This window comes from Brienomyrus brachyistius, chromosome 19 (assembly GCF_023856365.1).
Source record: "Brienomyrus brachyistius isolate T26 chromosome 19, BBRACH_0.4, whole genome shotgun sequence".
Classification (NCBI taxonomy): domain Eukaryota; kingdom Metazoa; phylum Chordata; class Actinopteri; order Osteoglossiformes; family Mormyridae; genus Brienomyrus; species Brienomyrus brachyistius.
The window spans coordinates 10,262,775-10,285,905 of record NC_064551.1 but is presented as its reverse complement, the minus strand read 5'-3'; the positions used below and the strand labels follow the sequence as shown (position 1 = coordinate 10,285,905).

Genomic DNA, 23,131 nt, shown 5'->3' with positions numbered 1-23,131 from the left:
CGATTCTTTGTATTGGACTGTATTTTGTAGTTTATATTAGAGCCACAGGAACAGTTGGGTAGTGCATAGTGAAATATGCAATATGAATAGTTATAAAAGTTATGTTAAGGTTACCACTGTATTTGCACATGGTGAAGTAATCAGGCCAAATGGGTGACATATGAAGTTGGTTTCAAAAGTGACCATATTCGTGACAAGTCCCCTTTGTTCTAAGCAGGTACCGGTGTTCAGTCATTTGTTATAACCAGGGTGGATATATACACACAGGGAAAAAATACATATACATATATATACACATAAACACACACAGATCAGCTTACTGATCATTTGTAAAAATCAGGAATTTGTGGTAAAATGCACAAGTGCTGTTTCTGAGGGCTCATCTGGTCCCGTTTAGAAATAATGTAAAGAGGAAAGTTCAATGTAACACTGGAGCACATCTTAAAAGGTGAAGAGATGCAGTCGTGCTCCTGAGGGATTCTTCACAAGCTCTCCGCTACAGACACGCTGCTCCAGTTCCGCGGTGCGGTCTGGCAGCTTCCACACCGCACAGGTCCTTTTGGTCCACCGTTTGCAGTAGAGTTGAATCGTGGGATGCGGAATGCTCGTTCTCAGAGACGAAAACATACCCGGGCTGCCTCCCAATTAATACCAGCCCTGTGGACTGCGACAGTAACTGAGGTAGGAGAGGGGCTGATTGGTCGCTGCTGCCTAGTGAGCTCTGATTGGCCAGTCGCAAGCTCTGACTCCAAAGCATACCAGAAGCCTGGCTATTTGCAGCTCTGCAAGGAAACCACCACTAGAGTGGGACAGGCATTCATGGGGAAGCATCTATGGGACTCCCGTGCCCCCACGGGATGGGGTGGCCCGTCCCGCAGCCTGCTTGTGCTGTGTGTGATGCAGCTGCCTCCACAGAGCCTTGTTCCTCTTCAGGTGTCCCAGCATGTTCTTTGCCAGGAGGCTTCCATTGGTAAAGCGCATCCACTCCTCAAACAGCGGCTCCACGATGCAAGTGATGAAACCTGAGGGACAGGGGAAGGTGCCACCTTTAGCTCACAAGGTGGCTGGCTACAGGCGGTCACCATGTTCGGCAGAGATGGCCAGGCGTATGGTCTGGGGCTACCTGTCTGAATGACGGGAATGGTCTCCAGCTGCTGGTCACACAGAGGGCTGATCTCAAGGTGGGACTTCCTCTCAAGGTCACCTGTAAAGGAGTGCAGCGTGAGCAGATGTTCGCAGATAAGATGTGCCGGACGTCAGCTAGTGCCCTTCATGGGTATCTACGTGTTCCTGTGTGAAACCTTGATAAAGAGTGATTATTTTCTGCAGGTGGGTAGAAAGCTTGGACAGGAGCTGTCAACTGATGGAAGCACATCCTACTGACAGAATAATGATGCCTGGGGAGGGTTTAAATCTCACTGGCAGTCATGCATCCATCTTCTAACTGCTGTTGTAGTTGAGGTCACAGGGAGACCCTATCCTGGGCAGGATAGAGCGCAAGGCGGCGGCACCAGACAGGATGCCAGTCCATTGCAGGGCACACACACTACGGGCAATTTAGATTTTTATTTGTCACGAGCTAATGGCAGCTGGTGACGTTCGTGGTCGTCATTTTCCTTCCTTCAAGTCTGTCCTAGTTTCATTTTACTGAGAACAGCTACTGTGATAGCAGGCGACTCTTACCCTAGAATATAGTCATTACGGAGAGTTAGCATCAGAGGATTCTTTGGGGAAAAGATAATGCACCCAGCGCATGGTGCTACGTGACCATCCAGGAATGGCTTTAGGAAATGGGCTCTTCCTGTTTTTTTCAGGGCACTTTCTGTCCTCCCGCAGAGCCGTGTAGGACAGGCGGCGGTCTCAGAGCCTACAGGTGCATTGACGTGGCAGGCAGGGTCGAGCTGATGGCAGCCATGTGACTGACCTTGTCTGTAGAACTCCTCACACACTCTCTCGCTCCATTGACTGCTCAGCTCCCAGTCGCGACAGGGGTTGCAGACGTCTGCGCACTTCAGGGCGATCTGGATGGGTGACACGTGGGCAGCATGAGCCGAGTCACCAATGGGCTACCGACACGACACTGACAGCCTGTGCTAAAAGGCTATGATGCAGCAGGATGGAAAGACATCAGGTGCTTCGGGGAAAAGGGCAAAGTGATAGTTCTATGCAATTGTTCATATCAGTGTTTCTTAACCCATTCCGCAGTGACCTCCCAGTTCCCAGCACACATGTACCAGGTATGCAGTGAACATAATTGGCTGGGATCTGGGAGGGAGCAAAAATGTGGACTGTTTGGCAGTCCCTGAGAACCGGGATGAAAAACATTGACTTACAGAGCAACATACAAACCTTTAAGATGTGAAGTTTCAAAGATGCAAATGTATGCGTCCAATAAATAAAAATACAAATGGTTTAAATAATTGCAAAATTTAAAATTGCACTGGAATTTCAAATTTTGGATGTAAGTTAGTTCTCTGATGCTTATTTCTGATATTCTTCATACAGCTAGCGGTAAACAAGGTCAACTGAAAAAAATTTGAGAAAAAGAACTCTTAGCTGTTTGTTGCTAAAATGCACCCAAAATCAGTAACAAAAAAATACAAAGATTAACTTTTAAAAGCATTTTCTTATGCAGGAATAGCTGTTTGTGTTCATGTTTTGGTAGGAGTTGAGGGTTGGGGGCTGGAGTGCTGGATATCTAGGCTAACTTTGCTGGACTTACGAACTTTTGGACTTGTGAACCCACTCACAGAATGGAACTAGTTCATATCTTGTGGACTCACTGTATTCTGACTACCTATCGTGTCCTAAGCCTGCTAAAAAACTGCTTGTTTCATCTAAATCCCTATGACTTCATGTGCCTTCTAGAATATCACATATTTTTCCAATGTCATCCTAAATATTTAAGATTCCATGGTGGTAGAGATCAGGGTTCACCTGCAGCATGAAGTGTCGATGTCCGGCATCCTCCAGCTGCAGGTCTTTGTTGTCCAGATGGGATTTGAAGCGTCCCAAGAATTCATTTTGGCGACTGATGTCAGTGGCTAGGATGAGTGAGCCCAGCTGCTGTTCTATGTCTCGCCTGCAGGGGGTGACAGATTTGCTCCTTTTCAAGGTAGGCCAGCTATACTACGCTTGAAAATATCGTTACCGGCTTCCTAGGTTCAGTTATTCTGGGCTTATTATTCTTCACCATGGTACAAAATTACACCATGCTTAATAAGCACAAATTCAAGGCTGAGAGGGACTTGGAAGACACAGAAACTCACAAGGTACTTGGGGGAAGATGGGACAGTAGGCTGCACTCCCGGAGCATGCCCACTAGGGAGCGCCAGTGGTGGTTCTCCAGCACTGAGGAATTCTGCGATTTGAAGGAGATGAGCGTGTCAGTCATATACCCCTCACACACAGAGATGCAGATCTGAGAAAGGTCATCGCTGCCAGGGGGCATGGAGGCAGACCATGGAGGCAGACCATAGAGGCAGACCTGGTACAGGCTGGCCAGGTGGTGTTTGGTCTTGATCAAGAAGGATTGGTTGACCCCGGGGTGGTCCACATCGTGGGCGGCTGCCGCCAAAAGGGCCAGGAAAACATCCAGTGGTTTGAGATGGTGAGCGATCTACAGGAGCCAAAGGACCCAGCATTAGCTGTCTACACAACTGCCTTTCCTTCTGTCCATCTGTCTGTGCCCCTACTATAAACCAAGCCGCTGGCAAAAGCCCCTTTTTGCCCACCTTAGGCTCCTGTAAGTAGCAGTGCATTGCCTGGGTGACATCTGTGGCATGAATGGCATTGTGGTAAGGGTTCTGGCTGTGGTAGTCCTCCTGGACCATCCCTGGACACACAGCAGGGACACAGTTTGATTGACATGTCCCAGAGGATCTGGGGGCAAAGCCTCACAGATGGATGCTCTGGTAAAAGCCCTACAAATACATGATCCTTAAATGGCCACTGGAGAATGAAGAGGGTCACCAAGAATGAAGGTCGACTTAAGCTGGCTACATGAGAGGAATTTCCAGATTTTGTAAAGCAATATTTAAACGTATTTAACTTACCAAAAAATCTATGCAATTTGACCATATCTAACTGGAAATGATGAATAAGCCCATACACATTGAAAAGATGACAGAGAAGTGTCACCAGACTGTTTCCTAGAGAAAAAATAAAATTATCAGATTAAAGCCCTTCTGGGACACATTAATTAACACACTGTACAAATCAAGGGTAAATTACTGATGCCTTTCGCTTATGACTAATCACATAACCCGGAAGAAAATAGAACAATCACTGATTGTAAAAGTGTCGATTTATGGGGCTGAGTACATTGAGCACTCAGAGATTCTGGCCCGATGAGGTTAAAAAGATGAAAGTAGTTTAGTTTGATCAGGCTACACAGTTAGCAATGAGACATTTGCACAAACTCCGCTCACAAAAGAGCAGGGCGGCAGGAATCAGACGCACAGCAATCAGCGCAGGCAGCATGCAGCGGATTGGAAAGATGTATTCGTTCAGAGAGCCTGAGCAGAAGCGACTGAGATGGAGGTGATAAGAAGTGGCCGAAACAGCACAAGCGAGCTATTTCCGCTCAGCTTCAGGCCAGGAGCCGACTTCGCTAAAGCTGCACAGCGAGGGGGCTGGGATGCGTGCTTCAGCGTGCGAGAGGCCAAAGCACTGCCTGCCTCTTACCGTTGGAGAGTCTGTCGAACAGGAAAATATCAAAGCTCCACGTTCCGACTTTCGACAACATATGCTACATGACAAAACAGGACAGCAGGAGAAGATGTAACGGAGTATGATGCTTTATATATCATGCATATATGACATCGACCTTAAAACTATATATCTATAAATAAAAAAAATCTAAAACAATCTCCCAATGCTATTTTTGATGACAGTTTGAACGTACAGGTAACATCAAACGTTTAACACATCGATTTGTATTTCTGTATTTCAGTGTAATGACTCCATACGTACACTTTAACAGATTATGAAACTGAAACTGAGAAAAAGTGTTAACTAGTCTCTATTCCAGAATTTGCCCATATAGATATTTTCAGAAGCCTGTGCTTTAGTTAAGTGTTGCTGCTATGTGTAGCCTGTGCTCATGTTATACTATATGTAGCCGACTACAGCCTGTGTAGCCTGTGTTCCTGTTATATCTAGTCTGTGCTGGTGCTATACTGTATGTAGATTGTGCTGGTGCTGTGTAGCATATGTTCCTGTTTATGTCTTCTGTGCTGGTGCTATATGTAGCTTGTGCTGTGTAGCCTGTGTTTCTGTTATATCTAGTCTGTGCTGGTGCTATATGTAGCTTGTGCTGTGTAGCCTGTGTTCCTGTTATATCTAGTCTGTGCTGGTGCTATATGTAGCTTGTGCTGTGTAGCCTGTGTTCCTGTTATATCTAGTCTGTGCTGGTGTTATATGTAGCTTGTGCTGTGTAGCCTGTGTTCCTGTTATATCTAGTCTGTGCTGGTGCTATACTGTATGTAGATTGTGCTCGTGCTGTGTAGCCTGTGTTCCTGTTATATCTAGTCTGTGCTGGTGTTATATGTAGCTTGTGCTTGTGCTGTGTAGCCTGTGTTCCTGTTATATCTAGTCTGTGCTGGAGTTATATGTAGCTTATGCTTGTGCTGTGTAGCCTGTGTTCCTGTTATATCTAGTCTGTGCTGGTGCTCACCACCGCTTGCCCCTGATAGTCCTCGTCTAGCAGGTGCAGGGAGTTCTGGAAGCCTGGACCCCGCAGCCGGCGCTGAGCATAGAGGTACCTCTGAAAGCTTAGCAGTCTCTTCACCTTCCTCTTGGTGCTGAGCTCCCCTGGGGGAGATGGGGGTCGCAGGATCTCAGTTAAACGCCATCGGTATGAAGTCAATATTGTTTTCAGCCATTCTAGTAATGCATATGTAACTACAAGACTGTGTACTGTGGTATACCATAGACTAATTTATGGTTGCTGCTGTAACAAAGGAATTTGCCAGTTGGGATCAATAAAGCACATCTGTCCATCCATAGGATGAGATTGTGTCTACAAATATTGAAGGTTATGTGATTATTGCTGTGTCTGTAAATACAGAGGGGTCTGTGATCACTGTAAGGTCTGGAAATATTGAAGGGTCTGTGAGCCCTACAGCATAAGTAAATACAGAGGGGTCTGTGAGCACTGCAGGGTGTGTAAATGCAATAGGGTCAGTGATCACTGTAGGATATGGAAATACAGAGGGGTCTGTGAGCACTGCAGGGTGTGTAAATGCAATAGGGTCAGTGATCACTGTAGGATATGGAAATACAGAAGGGTCTGTGAGCACTGCAGCATCAGTAAATACAGAGGGGTCTAAGATCGTTGTATGGTTTGTAAAAACAGAGGAGTCTATGATCACTGCAGGGTTTGCAAACAGATTATTGCCTAGTCTGTAAATACAGAGGGGTCTGTAATCACTGTAGGGTCTGTAAATGCAAAGGGAGTCTGTGATCACTGTAGGGTCTGTAAATGCAAAGGGGGTCTGTGATCACTGCAGCATCTGTAAATACAGACGGGTCTGTGACCACTGCAGAGTCTGTAAATGCAGACAGGTCAGTGATCACTGCAAGGTCAATGAATACAGAGGGGTCTATGATCATTGCAGGATCTGTAAATAGATAGGGGTCTGTGATGATTGCAGGGTCTGTAATTATAGAGGAGTCTGTGATCACAGCAGGGACTATAAATATATAGGGGCCTGTGATCACTGCAGAGTCTGTAAATACAGAAGGGATTGTGATCACTGCAGTGCCTGTAATTCAGGGTCTGTGCTCACTCTGAATCCACAAATACAGAAGGGTCAGTAGGCACTGCATGGCCTTCAAATATTGCAGGTCCTATAATTACATCAACATTTGTAAACACTGCAAAGTCTATAAATATAGCAGATTCTGTAAACCCTGCAAAGTTTGTAAACAAGGTCATGATTCTTCAGTGAAGCTGGGAGGAAGCAGGCTTCATCTCAGTCTACATCTCTACACTTCCTTAAACACTGATGCTGTCTAAATCTCGGGGTTACTATTTTTACAATGCCATTGTGATGAGGCATATTTCAAAATTATTTTTCTGCTTGAGAAAACGGATTTTTTTTTTCCTTCATACTTTTCTAAAAATGCACTTCACCAGATGCACCTATGATTGAAGAGAACTGGAAGGAGCTATAGAATAATCCCAATACAAACCACACACTGAATGTGCTGCATTCTGGGGAAAATCAAACACTAAGCTTCTGAATGGTTGCTTATACTTATTGACTGGAAATATAAATACTGTTCATGATTACTTAGGGATGTGTGGAATGTGGGCAAGCGAACAGGAGCCCCTGGTTCTCTGGATAAAAGTCCAAGCGAAAGAGAAGCCAAATGCTAATGCATCTGTGTTCTGTATAATCTCGAGTGTTTGGACAGCTCGCAGTCTGGCTTTCCGGCCCGTTTTTACGTCGATGTTTGCTGAGACTCACTGTTTAACAGCCGTAGGTCAATGGGTGGGTAAGAACCTCTGCGCTCCGACCGCAGACCTGCTGGTGCCCCCTTCAGGCCTCCATCCCCTGGAGAAGAAAGTCACCCGTAGCCGATAAAGTGCCTGTGCAAGTCTTGAGATCTTGCTCGACTAAGTTTGACAACAGCATCCAATCTGAACTCCCCAAGTGCAATATATAAATAACATTCCGTCACTGCATCTTGAAAGATGAGATAAAGATGAGATACGCTCTGCCACATGACCGGCTGATTAGATTATTGCATGAATAAAAAGGACTAATAAAGTGCTCAGTGAGTGTATATTATGGGGGAATGGTTTATTTTAACCTATGGATACAGGCAACACAGGCAAATCTACACCTAGCTAACAATATCAGCTTGTAAATACAATTTATAGTTTCATCACGACTTAATTAGCTTCATTGATGAGACTTAATGAGCTGATCCCTCATAATGTGGCATTTCGGGAACGCCAGGGCTCTCCCCAGCCAGCTCCCTTCTCTGCTTGGCCCTCAGCCACTCTCATTCATGGGCCGATCCTATTCTCTAGCGTCTCATTCAGTATTTGGCTTTGCACAAACTCAATCACCATGAGTAATTATGCTAAATTTCCCAACACTTCCCAACAAAAGTTGAGAATGACTGGTGTTATTTGACTAATGGGTGGCATAATTGTTTTTTTTTATTATTATTTCAGTAGCAAATACACAAAGTACTGTACCTTTATTATATGATGACGATATGCCAAAACATATTTCAGATCACGAAAGGACCAAGAAAAAAATATGAAACACATACAATGGACCCCAGTTTGCTGCTCTCCCATCAGATCCAGCTTCCAGTTCCAAGAATGTTTAATAAAAGCTGATCCCATGTTAAATCCGGATATATTATGATTATTATTATTAGATATGATTATTATGAGATGAACCGTCTGATATGTTTTTGGTTGACAGCATTCTTAGCACAAAATTGGACGCTGTAAATACAGCCCATTGGTCAGAGCAGGGGTGCCCAACTCCAGTCCATGCACATTTTTGGGTTTCCCCTCATTTAACACACCTGATTTAACATAGATGAATGTATTTTGTTTAAAATGTATTCATCTATGTTAAATCTCTCACTTGGAGTAAACTGGAATGATTTTATAACATACTCTACTTATATTTAGTTGCGCTGACATATGTCTATTGTGTGTAGTGTTGCTTGTATTGTGTGTTGAATTCGTCACTGTCAAAGATGAATTTCCATCTGATGTAAATTTGATGGACATTAAAGAAGTATTCTATTCTATTCTATTCTCCTTATGCTAATTACCACACTCTTGAGCTGAATCATTTGTAGTTGAACAGGGAAAGAACTAAATTACACAGAGCACCAGCCCCCCAGGACTAACTGCAGTTTGACACCCCTGGGTTACATTGAGCATGTATATTGGCACTTCTACATGGTTTCCCCGTAAAAGGAAAATTACAGTGCTGGAGTAGAGAATTTCATCACTGACAGCCTAAGGGATCCCCCACCAGCCCGGGATCTGTCCTTGTCGGATGAGGTCACTATGATGCAAACCCCGCTGTCACCTCATCCACAGTCCTCCTTGAGCAGGTTCCTCAGCGGGAAACCATGCGTCACATCCTGTGGTGTCTGTTTCACCATGCCAGCTAAAGCTGGTCGGGCTGAAGCGGCTCAGCATGGGTCCAGCCGACCAAAGAAAAACCACCATTCCCTGCAGTGACCCCCACCTGGGGTACCGTTCACCTGCTACCCAGAAACCAACCCGCATCTTATTAGCCGTGCTGAGTGCTGCAGGGTACGCAGTTTGCAATACTCTGCTCTCCTGCTTTGCCATGACGACAATGTCGCATTTATAGCCACTGCAGGAAGCGAACTCCTGCGGGATTTTGCAGGATGCTGCATTAGTGAGGTCCCTTGGTTATATAGCCGAATGGAAGGCAGGGGCTGTGCTATAATGTAGTGGTTCTCAAATTATTTGGACCGAGTACTACTCCAGATCAATTCAATTTATTTTTATATAGCACCTTTCACAACAGAGTCTCCCTAAGGGTGTAATACATTCCTACGTCTTGTACACAATATGTCAACAGGGAGAAGGGAGGACAATGAAATCAAAGCAACTGAGTACCACATGCTTGAAAAATCACAGTGACCTGAAACAGAATGACAAATTATAGCAGTCTCATTACATACCTCCTGGGGCCACTCCAAGTCCCACAGTTTGAGAACCACTGGTATAGACAATGACCAGGAGACACAGTGGGCATTTGATGTGACATACAGTTAGGGATAGTTAGAGCTGGATGAGCTTAGAGAACCAGCAAAGACCAGTGTGAGACAGTAACTCTACTACATCTAAGCCAGATGGTGAAGGCACATCAGTACTGACAGCCTGTGGGGGGCAGATGGGTATTGTCATGCCCGGCTCGTCCGATCCTCGTGTGTGCCACGCCCCCTGATTACCCCTGTTCTTCCCTGATCATCTCCATCTGTGTCTGCTTATTTTGATTAGTCATGTCTTATTTAAGTCCTGGTTTTACCTGTTTGCCCTGTCTGTCATTGATGTTTGTCAATACCTGTGTTCCGTCCCGCTGTACCTGCTCCGTTTCCCCGATTAAAGACCCGTTTTCCCCGTATCCCGCTCGCCTGCCCGACGATCGCCCGCTTTGTCCGCGATCGTGACAGGTATAGTGTTATACCGTATAATTGTATATATGCTCCTCCCCTCTTACTGATATGCATTTCTGGCAATTTTTTGGTGGGTATACAGTATATTCATTTTTTAGAGCTGGATATATGGTGTATACCTGCATTTACCAACTACTACATCTCTGTTGGTAGCTACACATCCGCTATCATAAACCAGGGGCCATCCAAGGGACGCTAGGGCCTTTCACTGTGGCTAGGAGATGCGGAGCAGGGAATCTGCTCACACGCAGCCGGGCTAACTCCCCCGCTGCCAGCCAAGTGGGTCACGGCACTCCGCAGAGCAGAACTGGGTCACCGAGCGTCGACCCGCACAGGAGGGAGAGAGGGAGAGGGTCTTAGCAGGAGTTTACACAGCTGAAGCTGCTGGGGGGAGCAGCACACCACTGACTCAGGTCCAGGGGATCTGGTCTGATTGGCCAGCAGAGCCTGTGGCTCCACCCCTAATTAAATCTTGCTCCCTCTCCACCACCGTCTGCCATGTAAAGATTCAACACATGATCACATTAGCCAACAAATGCAAACTGCAACTTAATCAAAGCGATGATTAATGACGGCCTTATTTCCATCTTCTATATCCTCCTGTATTTCTGATACACAAGAATCCATGTGACCATCTGGACTTTCCTTCCACTCCAGAGAAAACAAAGTGCAAGCTGGCACCGGTCCATCCTGGCGACGGCTTATACAGTGCATGAGCGAGTCAGCAGCATTACCTTGGAAGTCAGACAAAGTCACAGTGTCCTTCCTTCATCTCTTAGCCTGCACTTCCTGGCCTGTCTCACACAGCAGATCAGCCTTGAGAGTGTCATCCCACTTAATCTGGAGCTCCAGAACAGGGTGAAAACAGAAGGTGGATCACAGCTGGACCTGGGAGCCCTGAGGTGCTGCTCTTTCAGTTTGAGGGCTTCTTATACTCTACTATAGCCCCCCAAATAAATGTACACTATAATTAGTGTAAATAATGTGGGCCATCTCCATCAGATCCGCCTAATAAAGACTTACCCGCCCATTCATAAATCTCTAGTGACGCTCCTACCATAATACCTCATGACACTGCATTCTAAGGTCGTACTCACTCTGCCCAGTGGCCTTATACCATGACGAAGCACAAATGCCCGCCTCCCTACTCCCCCGCTGGTCTGCAGTCACGTTACAAGTAACGATCCTGGCCCAAGCACGCTTTGGTCATCACCGTGCGACTTTCTTGTGCTGAAGAAAACGTAGGAAGGGCGGTCACACAACAGAATGCAATTCAAGATTAATGTCCTTATTTTATGACTTATTTGGAGTTATTTTCGGTACAATGACATGCAACCCTCGTAGATTTATCGCATACCAAATATTTCAGAGTTTTTGTGTGTTTCATGCTCTTCTTCCTGGATACTCTAGTCAGGTCAAATTTCCAGCAAACACTGCACCTCTGCCATCAACCAAAGTGACACCCCTCTCGCAATGTTTGTTAAATAATTGCTGCTACTTGATCTACCCAAGCCATTCCTTCTGGGTTCGGTTCATGCACAGTGCACCTGTGCACGTGCTTGTGTAGGCTGCATCTTTGACATTATCTCTGTGTTTAGAGTTCAGACACAGTTAGCAATCGCACTATGTGTTCTATGCCGGCCTCCAGACGACTCTGCCCAGAATCACCTGTCCAAGTGGGCCAAGGAATGGTTAAGCATACTGTGCCCGGGCATGGAATGGAGCGATCACACTTGTCAAACAAACTGGACTTTGGGGGACAAATGTGCCCAGGCAGGGTACAGATCGCCTAATGTGAGTATACCCTAAAAGCCCAACACCCCCCACCAACAGAAATTGCAGGCAGTGGAGGATACACACAGTAGCCTGACATTTTTGGAGAAATCAGATGAACTTGGCGATCTCATACTCAGCCTGGAGCTTCACAGCACTTACAGAGGTTTATGGGGCTGAACTTGCCCCCGAGTTTTTGGGCTGGAATGGGATTTACTTTTCTCATGCTAGTGAAGTGTTCTCCAACGCTAGCAAGACGTACTGAAGAGGGCCAGACTGCATTCGCACGATGACAATCATTTACAGGCCTCAGGAGCATCTACTGAGGGACTTAAAAAAAGCCAAAAGTTCTGTCCATGATCTAAAAATAGGGTACACAGCTCTAATTTTCAACTGACCTGACAAATGAGGTCAGTGATAAGCGGTCCATTATGTGGTTCTCCACTGTGGGACCACATGGGTTTGGATCACAAGCCTCTCTGTGACAGCCTTCGCCTCCCCAATCGTAACAGCACACAGGAGGAAACAATCTGTGTGAGCCTCACTCCAGTTCTCTTAATCCTCCATGAGACCCAGAGGAGCAAAGAAAGAAGCCAAACAAACATCAATCATAGATCAAATCATTAATATCCCTTTGGTGTCATTATTATTTACTCATCTCATCCCCAAGGCTTAGAAATTAGCCAGAACTGTTTGTTTTTTGATGTTCTTAGATATAAAACCAATTTATTTTTGCTAGATTAGACTGTTTGATCCCTTCCTGCCCCATTGCGCTCAGAGGAATTCACTTAACGGGAATCAGTCATAGAAACGACGCATCTGTGGACCTGCGTGCATATCCCTGCAACAAAGACAGGACACATGAATGTCCTGTCAGCACGCATGGATGCCTGCATACATTTAACTAAAAGCCACAAATTAAACATTGCAAAAAAGAGTAAAGTAGATTGATATGGCAAAAAAAGAATAGTGAGGAATTTTTCGGGGGGGAGGCAAATGTGTGTGTGTGTGTGTGTGTGTGTGTGTGTGTGTGTGTGTGTGTATACAGTACTGTGCAAAAGTCTTAGGCAGGCAAAAAAAATGATGTTTATATTATCCTCCTGTTGGTGTAAAACTATGATATTACACTGACAGGCATGTCAGCTTAGCCATTTCAGAACCTGCTAAAATCTTCCTGGTATTTGCAGCGACCGCCCAGTGCAGCCATGTATGTTTTAACTTGGCCATTAGCTCACCTCATACAGCTAGTCAATCTGTCACTGACTTTTTAAACCAATACATTTAATTATTTAATTGGGCTGTTGGTGAAATTTAACAAAATCATGGAACGGCTGAGGTGCCCCTGAGGAGAAGTTTGGGAACTGAAGCGATGTTCATCTAGCCATCCAACTAGATATCAGTAACGCTTTAGAAAACATAAGAAATTATTACTAGTTTTTATTGTGTTACTCTTAATTTGCACATGTTCTAATGTTAAACAGTGTTTTTTGTTCTAAGCCAAAGTACACTTGCTACCAAGATAAACAGCTTTAAACTTTTTTTTGGACTGCCTAAGAGTTTTGCACAGTACTGTATATATATATATATATATATATATATATATATATATATATATATATATATATATATATATATATATATACACACACACTTTTCAGATGTTTTCTTCCTCCATGTACCAGGCTGCTCCTGTGGGAATCTCCCTGTTAGATTCCTGTCTTCAGCAAACGTTGTTTATCTGCAGGGTGGGGGGAGGGGGGCAGGCATTGGCCACTTACGGAGTTCAGGAGAGACTGATTCACAGCTCAGACAAGCAAACATCAAAAGCCAAGATTCAGCCTAGACTGGGCCAGCCTCCAAGAGCCCTCGGCCCCAAGCCACAGATGAACGCTATCACACCTTCTCAGAATTCATAGCATGCAAAACTTAAAGTAGTTGGCTGTTCGGTACTCTGGAACACAATGGAATAGTCTGCGAGCCATTTTATGTATGTATCAGTCTTTGCTCAAATGCGTATCCTCAAACAAGATCTAATTATTTTATGAGAAAACCGCAATTGCAGAGGGTAGGCAAATACTATGATGTATTTTTCAAATGGATATAAGAAACTGTGAAAGCTTCTCTCTGCGTGGATGTTTTATTAAAATGGTTGATAAATCGTCATGACTGCTGGTAGGCCCAGGTGTGCACCTGGCCTTGCTTCTAGTTTAGAGTCCAGAACATCACGTCCCAAACTGGATAAGGGCTCTGAAAACATATGGGTGATAAAACGCTTTTGGAGGGAACAAACACCCTTGACCTTTGACTTCAAAGATCTCAAGGATGTCCATGCTCAAGACAAACCCTGGGTGTTTCCACACTGCTAGGTGAGCAGCCAACCTTGCCAGTGTTTACAGTGGGTGAGAATTCCAGTTGAAACACAGACAGATAGAAGTCCAGCAATCACAGCAGAGGGGATAGAAGGAGAAAAGATACACATTTGCAGGAAAGTGAATTATGTGTGCTACTCCATAGGTGCAGGAACGCTGTGTTGCTCAGGGAAGCTCTCTGCTGTTTGTGGTTTCTGTGCTTAAAATAATAGTACTCAGAGCTTACAGATACATTCTGGGAGCCAGTTCCTGGAAGCTAGTCACGCATACTAATAGGTCCATTTTTATCCCATAAGTGCATTTAGTTTAGAATAACCAGAAACACTGTTTCTTCGGTGCTTAGTCTTGATTAGAAAACATTCCAATAATGTCCTCAATCCACAGTACAAAGCTCTTCATGGCAGGGCCAGCTGCATTGCTGCAGTATGTATCTCTGTGGAAGGATAAGTAGTTAATATGCCCCAATGTTCATTGATTGATCATTTGAATACAGACAGTCTTATGGCACTTTTCCACTGGCATACAAAAACTAAAGCCATAACCGAGTTGTATTGTGAAGACATACTAGTTACAGTGTATATCCAGCTGGCCTCAGTTTTACACTGCAGAAGAGTCAGATCGGTAAAGGCGTTGCCTGGTTTGGAAAACGACTGTTCCCACAGTGTACATTATAATTTACTGTATGCAATTATTATTATTGTTTTTCTCTGTGCTAATTTCTGATAGCACGTCTGTAAGAATAACTGTGTTATGTGTTGTGTTTCAAACGCTGACAGAATTACCATTTGCTTGCGTAAATTCGCTTTATGAATCCATTCCGTTCAGCTCTCCTATAGTACTTTTTAAGTAGGAGGTTGGAAATTTTCAAATTCCGAGTTATCAGAACATCTCGATGATATCAATACATCACAATGTGGGATACTACTAATGAATTAGGGTGGTATGACAGTATTAGAACTAGAATTCCGTGATCAGTGTTGACACACCACAGCACACAACATCAAAATGTGTCCTCTGTGATGTTGTGACGTAGCAGGGGGCAGCTAATTCAGCACCCGGGGGGGCAGTGCGCTGCTCAAGGTACCTCAGTGGTACCTTGTTGGTCGGGGATTTGAACCTTTCAATTACAAGTGCGCTTCCTTAACCATTAAGCCACCACTGCTCATTATCGTATGGCCTGATATTTAATAATCCCGAAAGTATTATTTTTAATATCGTAAAAATTCAGACGCTCCTCTTTCCATTAAAGTGATACTGAGATGCGCCATGAACACACCATAAACTGTCGTGTGCAGCATATGTGAAGCCTAGGGCAGAAGTGGACGCAGATTGGGTAGCGACAGTGGTGTCAATAAATGGTGATCTTTTTAACTCATCAACAAGGAGCTGTCTCCTCGTCTCCCCAACATTCAACTTCCACTCATCAACATCAGCCCCTTTAGGCTACCTCTGATTCTGGAGTTTACAGTAGCCTACATGATTTTTTTTTATATACCGTCATATAGCGTATACCGGATGAAACGTGTAGAAGGTGTGATGGTATGAAAAAACAGTCACCACCCACGTCTATTATGAATAATATACAGAATTTACCATCATTTTCTTTCAGATAATCCATGCGTTTTGAGGCAGATCACCAGTATCTCCATGCATTTCAACCAATCAGATGGTGGCGACGCAACCGGCTAAATATCAGCGCAGGTATGGGTCCGGTATGACTGGCATGAAATGAAAAACCGTTAATTTGCGGTACGACTTGGTTCTTGGCGGCAGTAGAAAAGCACCATTAGCAAATTGTGATCATGGGGGAAGTCAGGGACAGAATGGAGGATACAGTTTGCACCACTGAGGTGAGAAGAAATTAACTGAACTGGCAGAACTTATCCCTGCCTCAGGCTTCTCACACTGCAGGAGGGCACCCTCTGTATGCAAATTCACTCCAACACCTATGCAGAGAACTTTGCTGAGTCTTTTGGAGTGTAAAGTAGGGTAAAGAACTCTCCTTAATATGTATTTCAGCACCCAATATACGTCTACACCATATTACATTATATTATTTTTGCTGTTCAATAAACCGTCATTTTGCCGAGACAAGACTCTGCAAGTGGATTCCTTACATCCAAGTGCTACACCAACGACCTTGATGGTGCTGTGTGAGGACGGGCTCATTTTCCTACACGGGCCGCACAGATTTCCACACTGAACTTTAGCAGAATCTCCGCTCCACTTGATGTCCTCCTGGCTCTCAGTATCATGCTTCAACAGCAGGCATCTATAAACATCACTTTAAGGCTCCAATTTCTCTATTAAGGCATCCTGCTTGCCAAAACTGGGCAAATAAAACAAAATCCCCAAATACGTGTCTATTCTATTTTCTATTCTATTTCTATCCCAATTTCTATTCTATATCTATTAGAATTTCTGTTCAGCATATGCTCTCCTCACACCAATGCATGGGCTGAGACACAGGCTTTTGCCTGCTAGACAGCGCGTGTCTCTGTGAAAGAACCTGAAGATGGAGATTACGAGCTCTATGAACAGCTGGCGTGAATCTCAGCCTTAAGGTGCCAGCAAAGATGAAATGCAGTAATATTTGTTTAAACGGCTACGGTGTTTCTGTGAGTAAAAAATAAAAATAAAGATTACCACATGGTTATCTCTCAGCCCACTGCTAATATACCAGGCTGAGAAAGAGCGAACGAGGCCCAGTCTGCTGAAAACCGGCCAAGTCCAGGGAGGACAGAGAGATCTGAAGCTACAGTCTCCACACAGGTAGCAATCCTGAGTGGGAACCGTTCTGTGTGTGTGTTTGAGTGGAATGTTCCGGAATCATTCTTATTATTATGGATGTCGAAACACTGCAGAAATTCATAGACATTGTTTAATACACAGTAGCGACTCATCTCTTACCCAGCACACGGCTGCAGACAGCATTTTGGTCTGGACTTTCAAATGAGACCGCACCCAAACTCTAAAAGGAAAGGAGAGAGAGAGAGGGAGAGAGAGAGAGAGAGAGGGAGAGGGAGGGAGAGAGAGAGAGAGAATCAATTAGCCTCACATATTTACAAATTCCAGTCAGCAACTTGAGAGACGAGACACCCGGGATGTGTAAACATGTCCGCGCAGGGACGCAGGCGAGCGTTACAGCCAGCAGAGAGCCTTGGAAAACGCTGTGGGACGACCTTTCAGCGACCTTGAACAGTGTGTCATTCAGAGAAAGGGGTGGTCTGAGCCAAGCTGTGGGACTAGAATACAGATTGCAGCTGATAGGCAGCCGGATCCAGCAGATATGTTTTTCAGGGCAGGAGCAAAGTCTACATTCATAATTAATCCAACCGCAACAGAAAAGCTGGGGAGGGCAACTGGGTGAAAAAGAGGGCATTCTCCAAGGAGGAAAAATACATATTTACACAGAATCGCTAAAGAAGAGAACTCTGCACAGCAGACACCTTCTAAGATAAACGAACATCTTTGGCACAGTCAGCATTTATGCTTGAGGTTGCAATTAGGATTCTCAGATTTCACCCCACTGCCCCCTGACCTTAACCTGCTCCCATACGGTCCCCAAACAGGACTAAAGCTGCTCCATGATGTCACAGAAACAAATGCAGTTGTTTCAAAATCACTCTCTATCCCTTTCTCACCTTATGTGAATTTGGGAGAGAGGTAGCTTTCATGCTCAACAAACAGTAAGTTCAAAGGTAAAACTAGCAAATATTGCATTCCCAGTCAGAGTGGTGTGTGGCTGTCTGGCTGAGGATGTTGTGCTTGTGATTGTAAGGTTACTAGTTCAAATCCATGATGTCGTCATTGTGCCCGTGAGTTAGACCCTTAACCTCCAGTCGTTCCAGGGACCGTCTGACCCTGTTTCTCTCTTTGGATCAAAGTGTCTGTGAAATACTGAAATAAAACGGCAAAACAAGACCAAACATCACTAACTACTTATGCACAAGAACTGAGGACAATCCAGCTGATAACAGGGTTTACAAAAAGTGGACATGCAGTGCCCCTGAACAACAGATCATGTACACAGAAACTATTTATTTAAAATAAATAAGAATTTCGCCCATTAAAAGTTCCTCCATGGGAAGAGTAGCCATTTGAAGCACTTTTTCCTTTATGCATGTGCAATTAAACAAGTGTTTACTTCATGGTGTGTTGACCACAAATCAGCACACAGCACTACCATTTAAAGCCTTGTCTTCAGGATCTTTCTGTTAACCACACTGCATCATACCTTTAACAAATATACATTAGAAACCAAGGATTAGGAATTGGAGGGGGTAGGATGGTTGATTTGGTCATGCCAGTTCCAAAAAGAAACACTTCTGCATTATATGGTTATCTTTAAAATGTCCCAAAGAAATAACTCTACAGTCTGGGACACTGTAACTCTACAGTCTGGGACACTGTGACTCTACAGCCTGGGACACTGTCACTCTACAGCTTGGGACACTGTTACTCTACAGCCTGGGACACTGTTACTCTACAGCCTGGGACACTGTTACTCTACAGCCTGGGACACTGTTACTCTACAGCCTGGGACACTGTCACTCTACAGCTTGGGACACTGTTACTCTACAGTCTGGGACACTGTCACTCTAAAGCTCGGGACACTGTCACTACAGCCCGGGACACTGTCACTCTACAGCTTGGGACACTATTACTCTACAGCCTGGGACACTGTTACTCTACAGTCTGGGACACTGTTACTCTACAGCCTGGGAGCCTGGCATTGTTTGAAACAATAAAAAATACACAGTGTCATCCATCAGGTATGTGTCACAAAAAAGCTGTTCAGAGACTGAAGTCTGACCACTGGCCTGTACTCACATTCATATAGTAGATTCATGAACATGTTACAAAACACAGAACTGACTTCAAGGACAGCAGGTACACTAAGCACAACCACACAGGGCATTTACACTGTAGTAAGCTAATAGCAAGTGTAACTACACTGACTTCTTACAATACATACCACTGATAAAGGTCACACCAGACTGCTCTCACGCTGTCATGTTACAGTGATCCCCTATCAGTTCAAGCACATACGGTTTGGTGTAACTTAAGGCTGGAACGGTACATTATTTTCGGCTAGGTATGCACCAAGAAACTAATTAATATGTTTATAGACAGAAGGGGAACCTAAATTCACAAGCCAATGTTCAACACCAAACACATGCTAATTATGACTGTGAGTTGGGCGTGGCTAAAGCTGGTCAATGTCAGTCATAACTGGCAGTTTGGGAACATTTTGGTTTCTTATTAAATTGCGCTGTAGGGGACATCATCTGAATGTGTGTACAACAGGTGTTCCATCATTTCATCCTACCTACTGAAATGCTCTACCAAAGGCTACTGCACATGCTTATGGCCGTATTTGTTTTTCATAGCTACACGTCCATAAATTTTTGCTACCATCATATGCTACTGGAAGACTAGTCTGAAATAGCTCCACGAGAACACGATGAGTAGAGCACCAAGTATTTTTTATGTTTTAGTATGATTAAAAATAATTTTTCCACAGCTTCAGGGTTAGGTTATCTAAACAAGTTAAATACCGATGGTAGAATAATTTGATTGTTTTGGGGCTATCAGAATATGCTACCTGCGGTTCATGGCCAGTAAAGTGTTATAATTAATATCTAAACAGGTTAAATACTGATGACAATATGTTCTGATGAGTGTGTCTGGGCTATCAGATAATGCTACCTGTGGTTTATGTTCAGTAAAGCGTCATAATTTAGAATATCTAAAGAGGTTAAATACTTATATCAAGATTCTTCCTGTGGTTTAAGAGCTACCGAGTATCATTCGCACATAGCACTTGTAAGGTGATATTGGGCAGCATTTTGCTAACTATGCCAAGCTAGAAGGAATTAGGCTACACCTCTAGTAGAACTGTTTGATGTAGCTATAAATATATGCTGCGGTAGGACATTCCAACAAGGTACGAAAATCCAAGAGAAAACCAGAACAAGGGAGAAACAGCCTATGCAAGGTAATCTCTACCACCAAAATCAGCTACAGATATGCAGTAAAACTTGGTATTAGAGCAGATGAGATATAATTCTTTACTATTAAGATTTCATATTTTCATTAAATTTCATTTTTCATATTTATTTTTACACTATGCAGATAAGCACCTCTCACGTTTTGCCTTTGATTTATAACTGTAATCATGCTTGTATTTGCCGTTTTAATAATACAATGTTTCAAAACAAACTGCTTTCTCTGCTTTACCGAAATTGCACCGAACCGTGAACCCCAAAAATGAGGTTTGTACCGAACCGTACATATACCCACTGTGGACGCATATGAAACCACTTGGCATATTACACCACATCTTAATGAGCGTGTGAAAATCACTGACATATTCCGACGGGGCAGAAAGTCTGATGAAAGTTAACGTTGCTTTAAGAAGATGAGAAAGGCGTTCCGTTACCGGCCATCCTGCGCCGCGAGAGCGGAACGTCGTCGCGCAGCAAACGAAGGGTGACATTCAACTTCAAAGTGACACCTGCAGTTACGGGAAATATACACGAGAAAAACTGCCTCACTGATATCTGCGAATATATCCACTATATACATTTCTGTGATTAACTGTTTAGAACAGCAAGAGAACAAATGAGGACAATTCATTCTGCCGCTAGGGGACCCCTCGGTAGAACTGGCAAATTCCAGATGGTTTGACAATTGATGGAGCTAATGGGGCAGCCGAATAAAGGCACATCCACATACCAGCACAGTTGCTAGTATAGGAAAAACGGAAAAATATCTATTCCCCCCCCCATGTAGAAAATTGCAATACATGCGAACAAACACAATCTATATCACCTATAGCACACCTTTGCTGTTCAAACTATACACAAACTGTGAATGCTTCACATTGGACTACGTGGTAACAAATTAGCATGTGTTAAACGCCGAGTAGCATATATTCCTAGCTGACCTTTGAAAACCACCCCAAACAGTTATAAAGCAGGGCTCTGCAGGACTCAACGCTTCCCGGTGCGCTTTTTAAGAACTCGTCTCTTTAGTGAAGTTATTCACAGCAGTATTTATCTGAAACTGGAGCTTATGCGTGACTGAGACGTCAATCTATCCATGACTAAAAACCAAAAAATATTTACAAATAAAAGTGGGGTACTGCAAAGACCTACACACTACTCAGAAAAATTCCTTTAACGTCAGCTAAGAGTATAATTGTTTCCTTTTCATGAAGAACCTACACGAGTTGTGTGGGAGCAAATCTATGCTAATAGCAGTTCTACGCTGCGCCTCTGACAGCCGATATATTTTACTGTACCTGAACTGGGAGTAATTTTATTGCGAAAATAAAGTGTATGCTATTTAAGTTTTAGCTTAATTTAATTATGAAAGCAATAAGGTCACACATACATTATTGTTTGAAGGTTCACTTGGATGTGTGAGTTGTATTCTGCAATAATCTGTTAGAACGTTTCTAATCTGTTATATGTAATATACTTTTGTATAACAGAAAAACACAGCTGAAAACATATTTTCGGTGAAAACATATCTCATACTCGTATTCTCATCCAGACTGGTGGACAGAGGCTGGCTCTTGTTCCTCAGACCGTAACCGAGCATCAAACCAACACCTACCCGACCCCAAACTACCTTAAGCGAAAGCACTCAAGCAACCATCACTGAACACAGAAGAAACTATAGGCTACGCATATAAACAGCATAGGCTAGCTAGTTGTTATGTGAATTCTGCCAACACCCTTTTCACTAGCCAAAAACTGTAGTTTCCATAAGTACTGTAATACTAATAATTTCATTTTTAAACCATTTAGTTATTTTCCATATAAAAAACTATTTTCTTCTTTTACACAAACACGTATATCCTCCTAACTAGAAACGCCGCGTTAATAAAGTATTAAATCGCAGTTTTAAAATATATAAATAAGTAGGCAATTTGAATACCACCGAACCAAAGCACAAGATATTTCATATTATTAACTAGAAAACGTTTTCGGAATACAAACAGCATTGCCAACTGATTTATGTGTACTGACTTACTAGGTGCGCGTACTAACACACAGAAGTGAATGCGGGTGATTTGCATGCGTTTTGACTGCAACCACAGTATTATTCGCATGCTGAATTGCAATATAATTAAATAACACTTTACAGATGTTTTAAAACTCCTGCCAACATAAATGGGAGTAGCACTGTACAAATGAAAAGAACAGATAATGGGCGAAAGTGAAAAAGGAAAAAAATAATGTTGTCAAGGACTCCTCAGCACAACATGCCCTGCAGAAAACATCCAGTAAACCCGGTTATCATTTCCAAGTAGTCACGGACGATACATCTAACCGTAATAATTAATAAACCGCATGCTTACCTCAACCATTAAACAAGACATTTAACCATAGTGGCTGATCGGCGACACGGGAATTCAGTGAAATTTCGAACGGACACAGCTTGCTCATTAAGACGCAGTGTGCAGTATCCAGGAACCGCATGCAGGAATATGAAAGCAGCGAGATCCAGCCGTGATATAACCTTGTCTCTGCGTCTTTCTGTCTGTCTGAGCTTTAGACCTGAGTGCAGGACGAGGCTCATTAAGTTCACTACAGGCTGTGTCGGCAGGACTGCTGAGATATTTCCAGAGGTGGGTAATGTTACAGAGGCAGGAGGTGGTGCGCACAGAAAGCGAGGCTGAGCTAGAGGAAACACTCCAATGTCTGTAATGCTGTCGGGCTGCTCCACTGACAATTTAATCTTTTTTCACGCAGTCATTCAGCATATGTTCCAAAAAA

At 43.7% G+C, this 23,131-nt stretch overlaps 1 protein-coding gene across 2 annotated transcripts; it reads right to left on the bottom strand.

The window, feature by feature from the left end:
* Window position 1: 1 nt before the first annotated feature.
* LOC125714874 (cAMP-specific 3',5'-cyclic phosphodiesterase 7B-like) lies at window positions 2-23,131 on the bottom strand. 2 transcript variants are annotated; one of them, XM_048985917.1, is made up of 14 exons: window positions 22,714-23,131; window positions 20,785-20,859; window positions 17,250-17,310; window positions 7,476-7,562; window positions 5,678-5,814; window positions 4,687-4,750; window positions 4,056-4,151; window positions 3,735-3,835; window positions 3,488-3,619; window positions 3,270-3,361; window positions 2,938-3,082; window positions 1,925-2,021; window positions 1,124-1,204; window positions 2-1,022 (listed from the first exon to the last, which is right to left on the bottom strand). In XM_048985917.1, the coding sequence occupies exons 2-14, from the start codon at window positions 20,839-20,841 to the stop codon at window positions 832-834; spliced, it is 1,341 nt and encodes a 446-aa protein (XP_048841874.1). In that variant the 5' UTR covers window positions 20,842-20,859; window positions 22,714-23,131; the 3' UTR covers window positions 2-831. The 2 variants fall into 2 exon arrangements, with proteins under 2 accessions (XP_048841874.1, XP_048841875.1); XM_048985918.1 differs by lacking the exon at window positions 20,785-20,859 and having other exon boundaries at window positions 22,714-23,130.

Excerpts from the sequence above, each read along its gene's own strand:
- LOC125714874 (XM_048985917.1), bottom strand. The coding sequence starts at position 20,841 with ATGTCACCCTTCGTTTGCTGCGCGACGACGTTCCGCTCTCGCGGCGCA. Across the intron at positions 4,152-4,686 it reads GTTCGACAGACTCTCCAACG|GAAACAGTCTGGTGACACTT; the intron begins GTAAGAGGCAGG and ends TTTTTTCTCTAG. Across the intron at positions 2,022-2,937 it reads ATCGACACTTCATGCTGCAG|ATCGCCCTGAAGTGCGCAGA; the intron begins GTGAACCCTGAT and ends TCACCCATCCAG.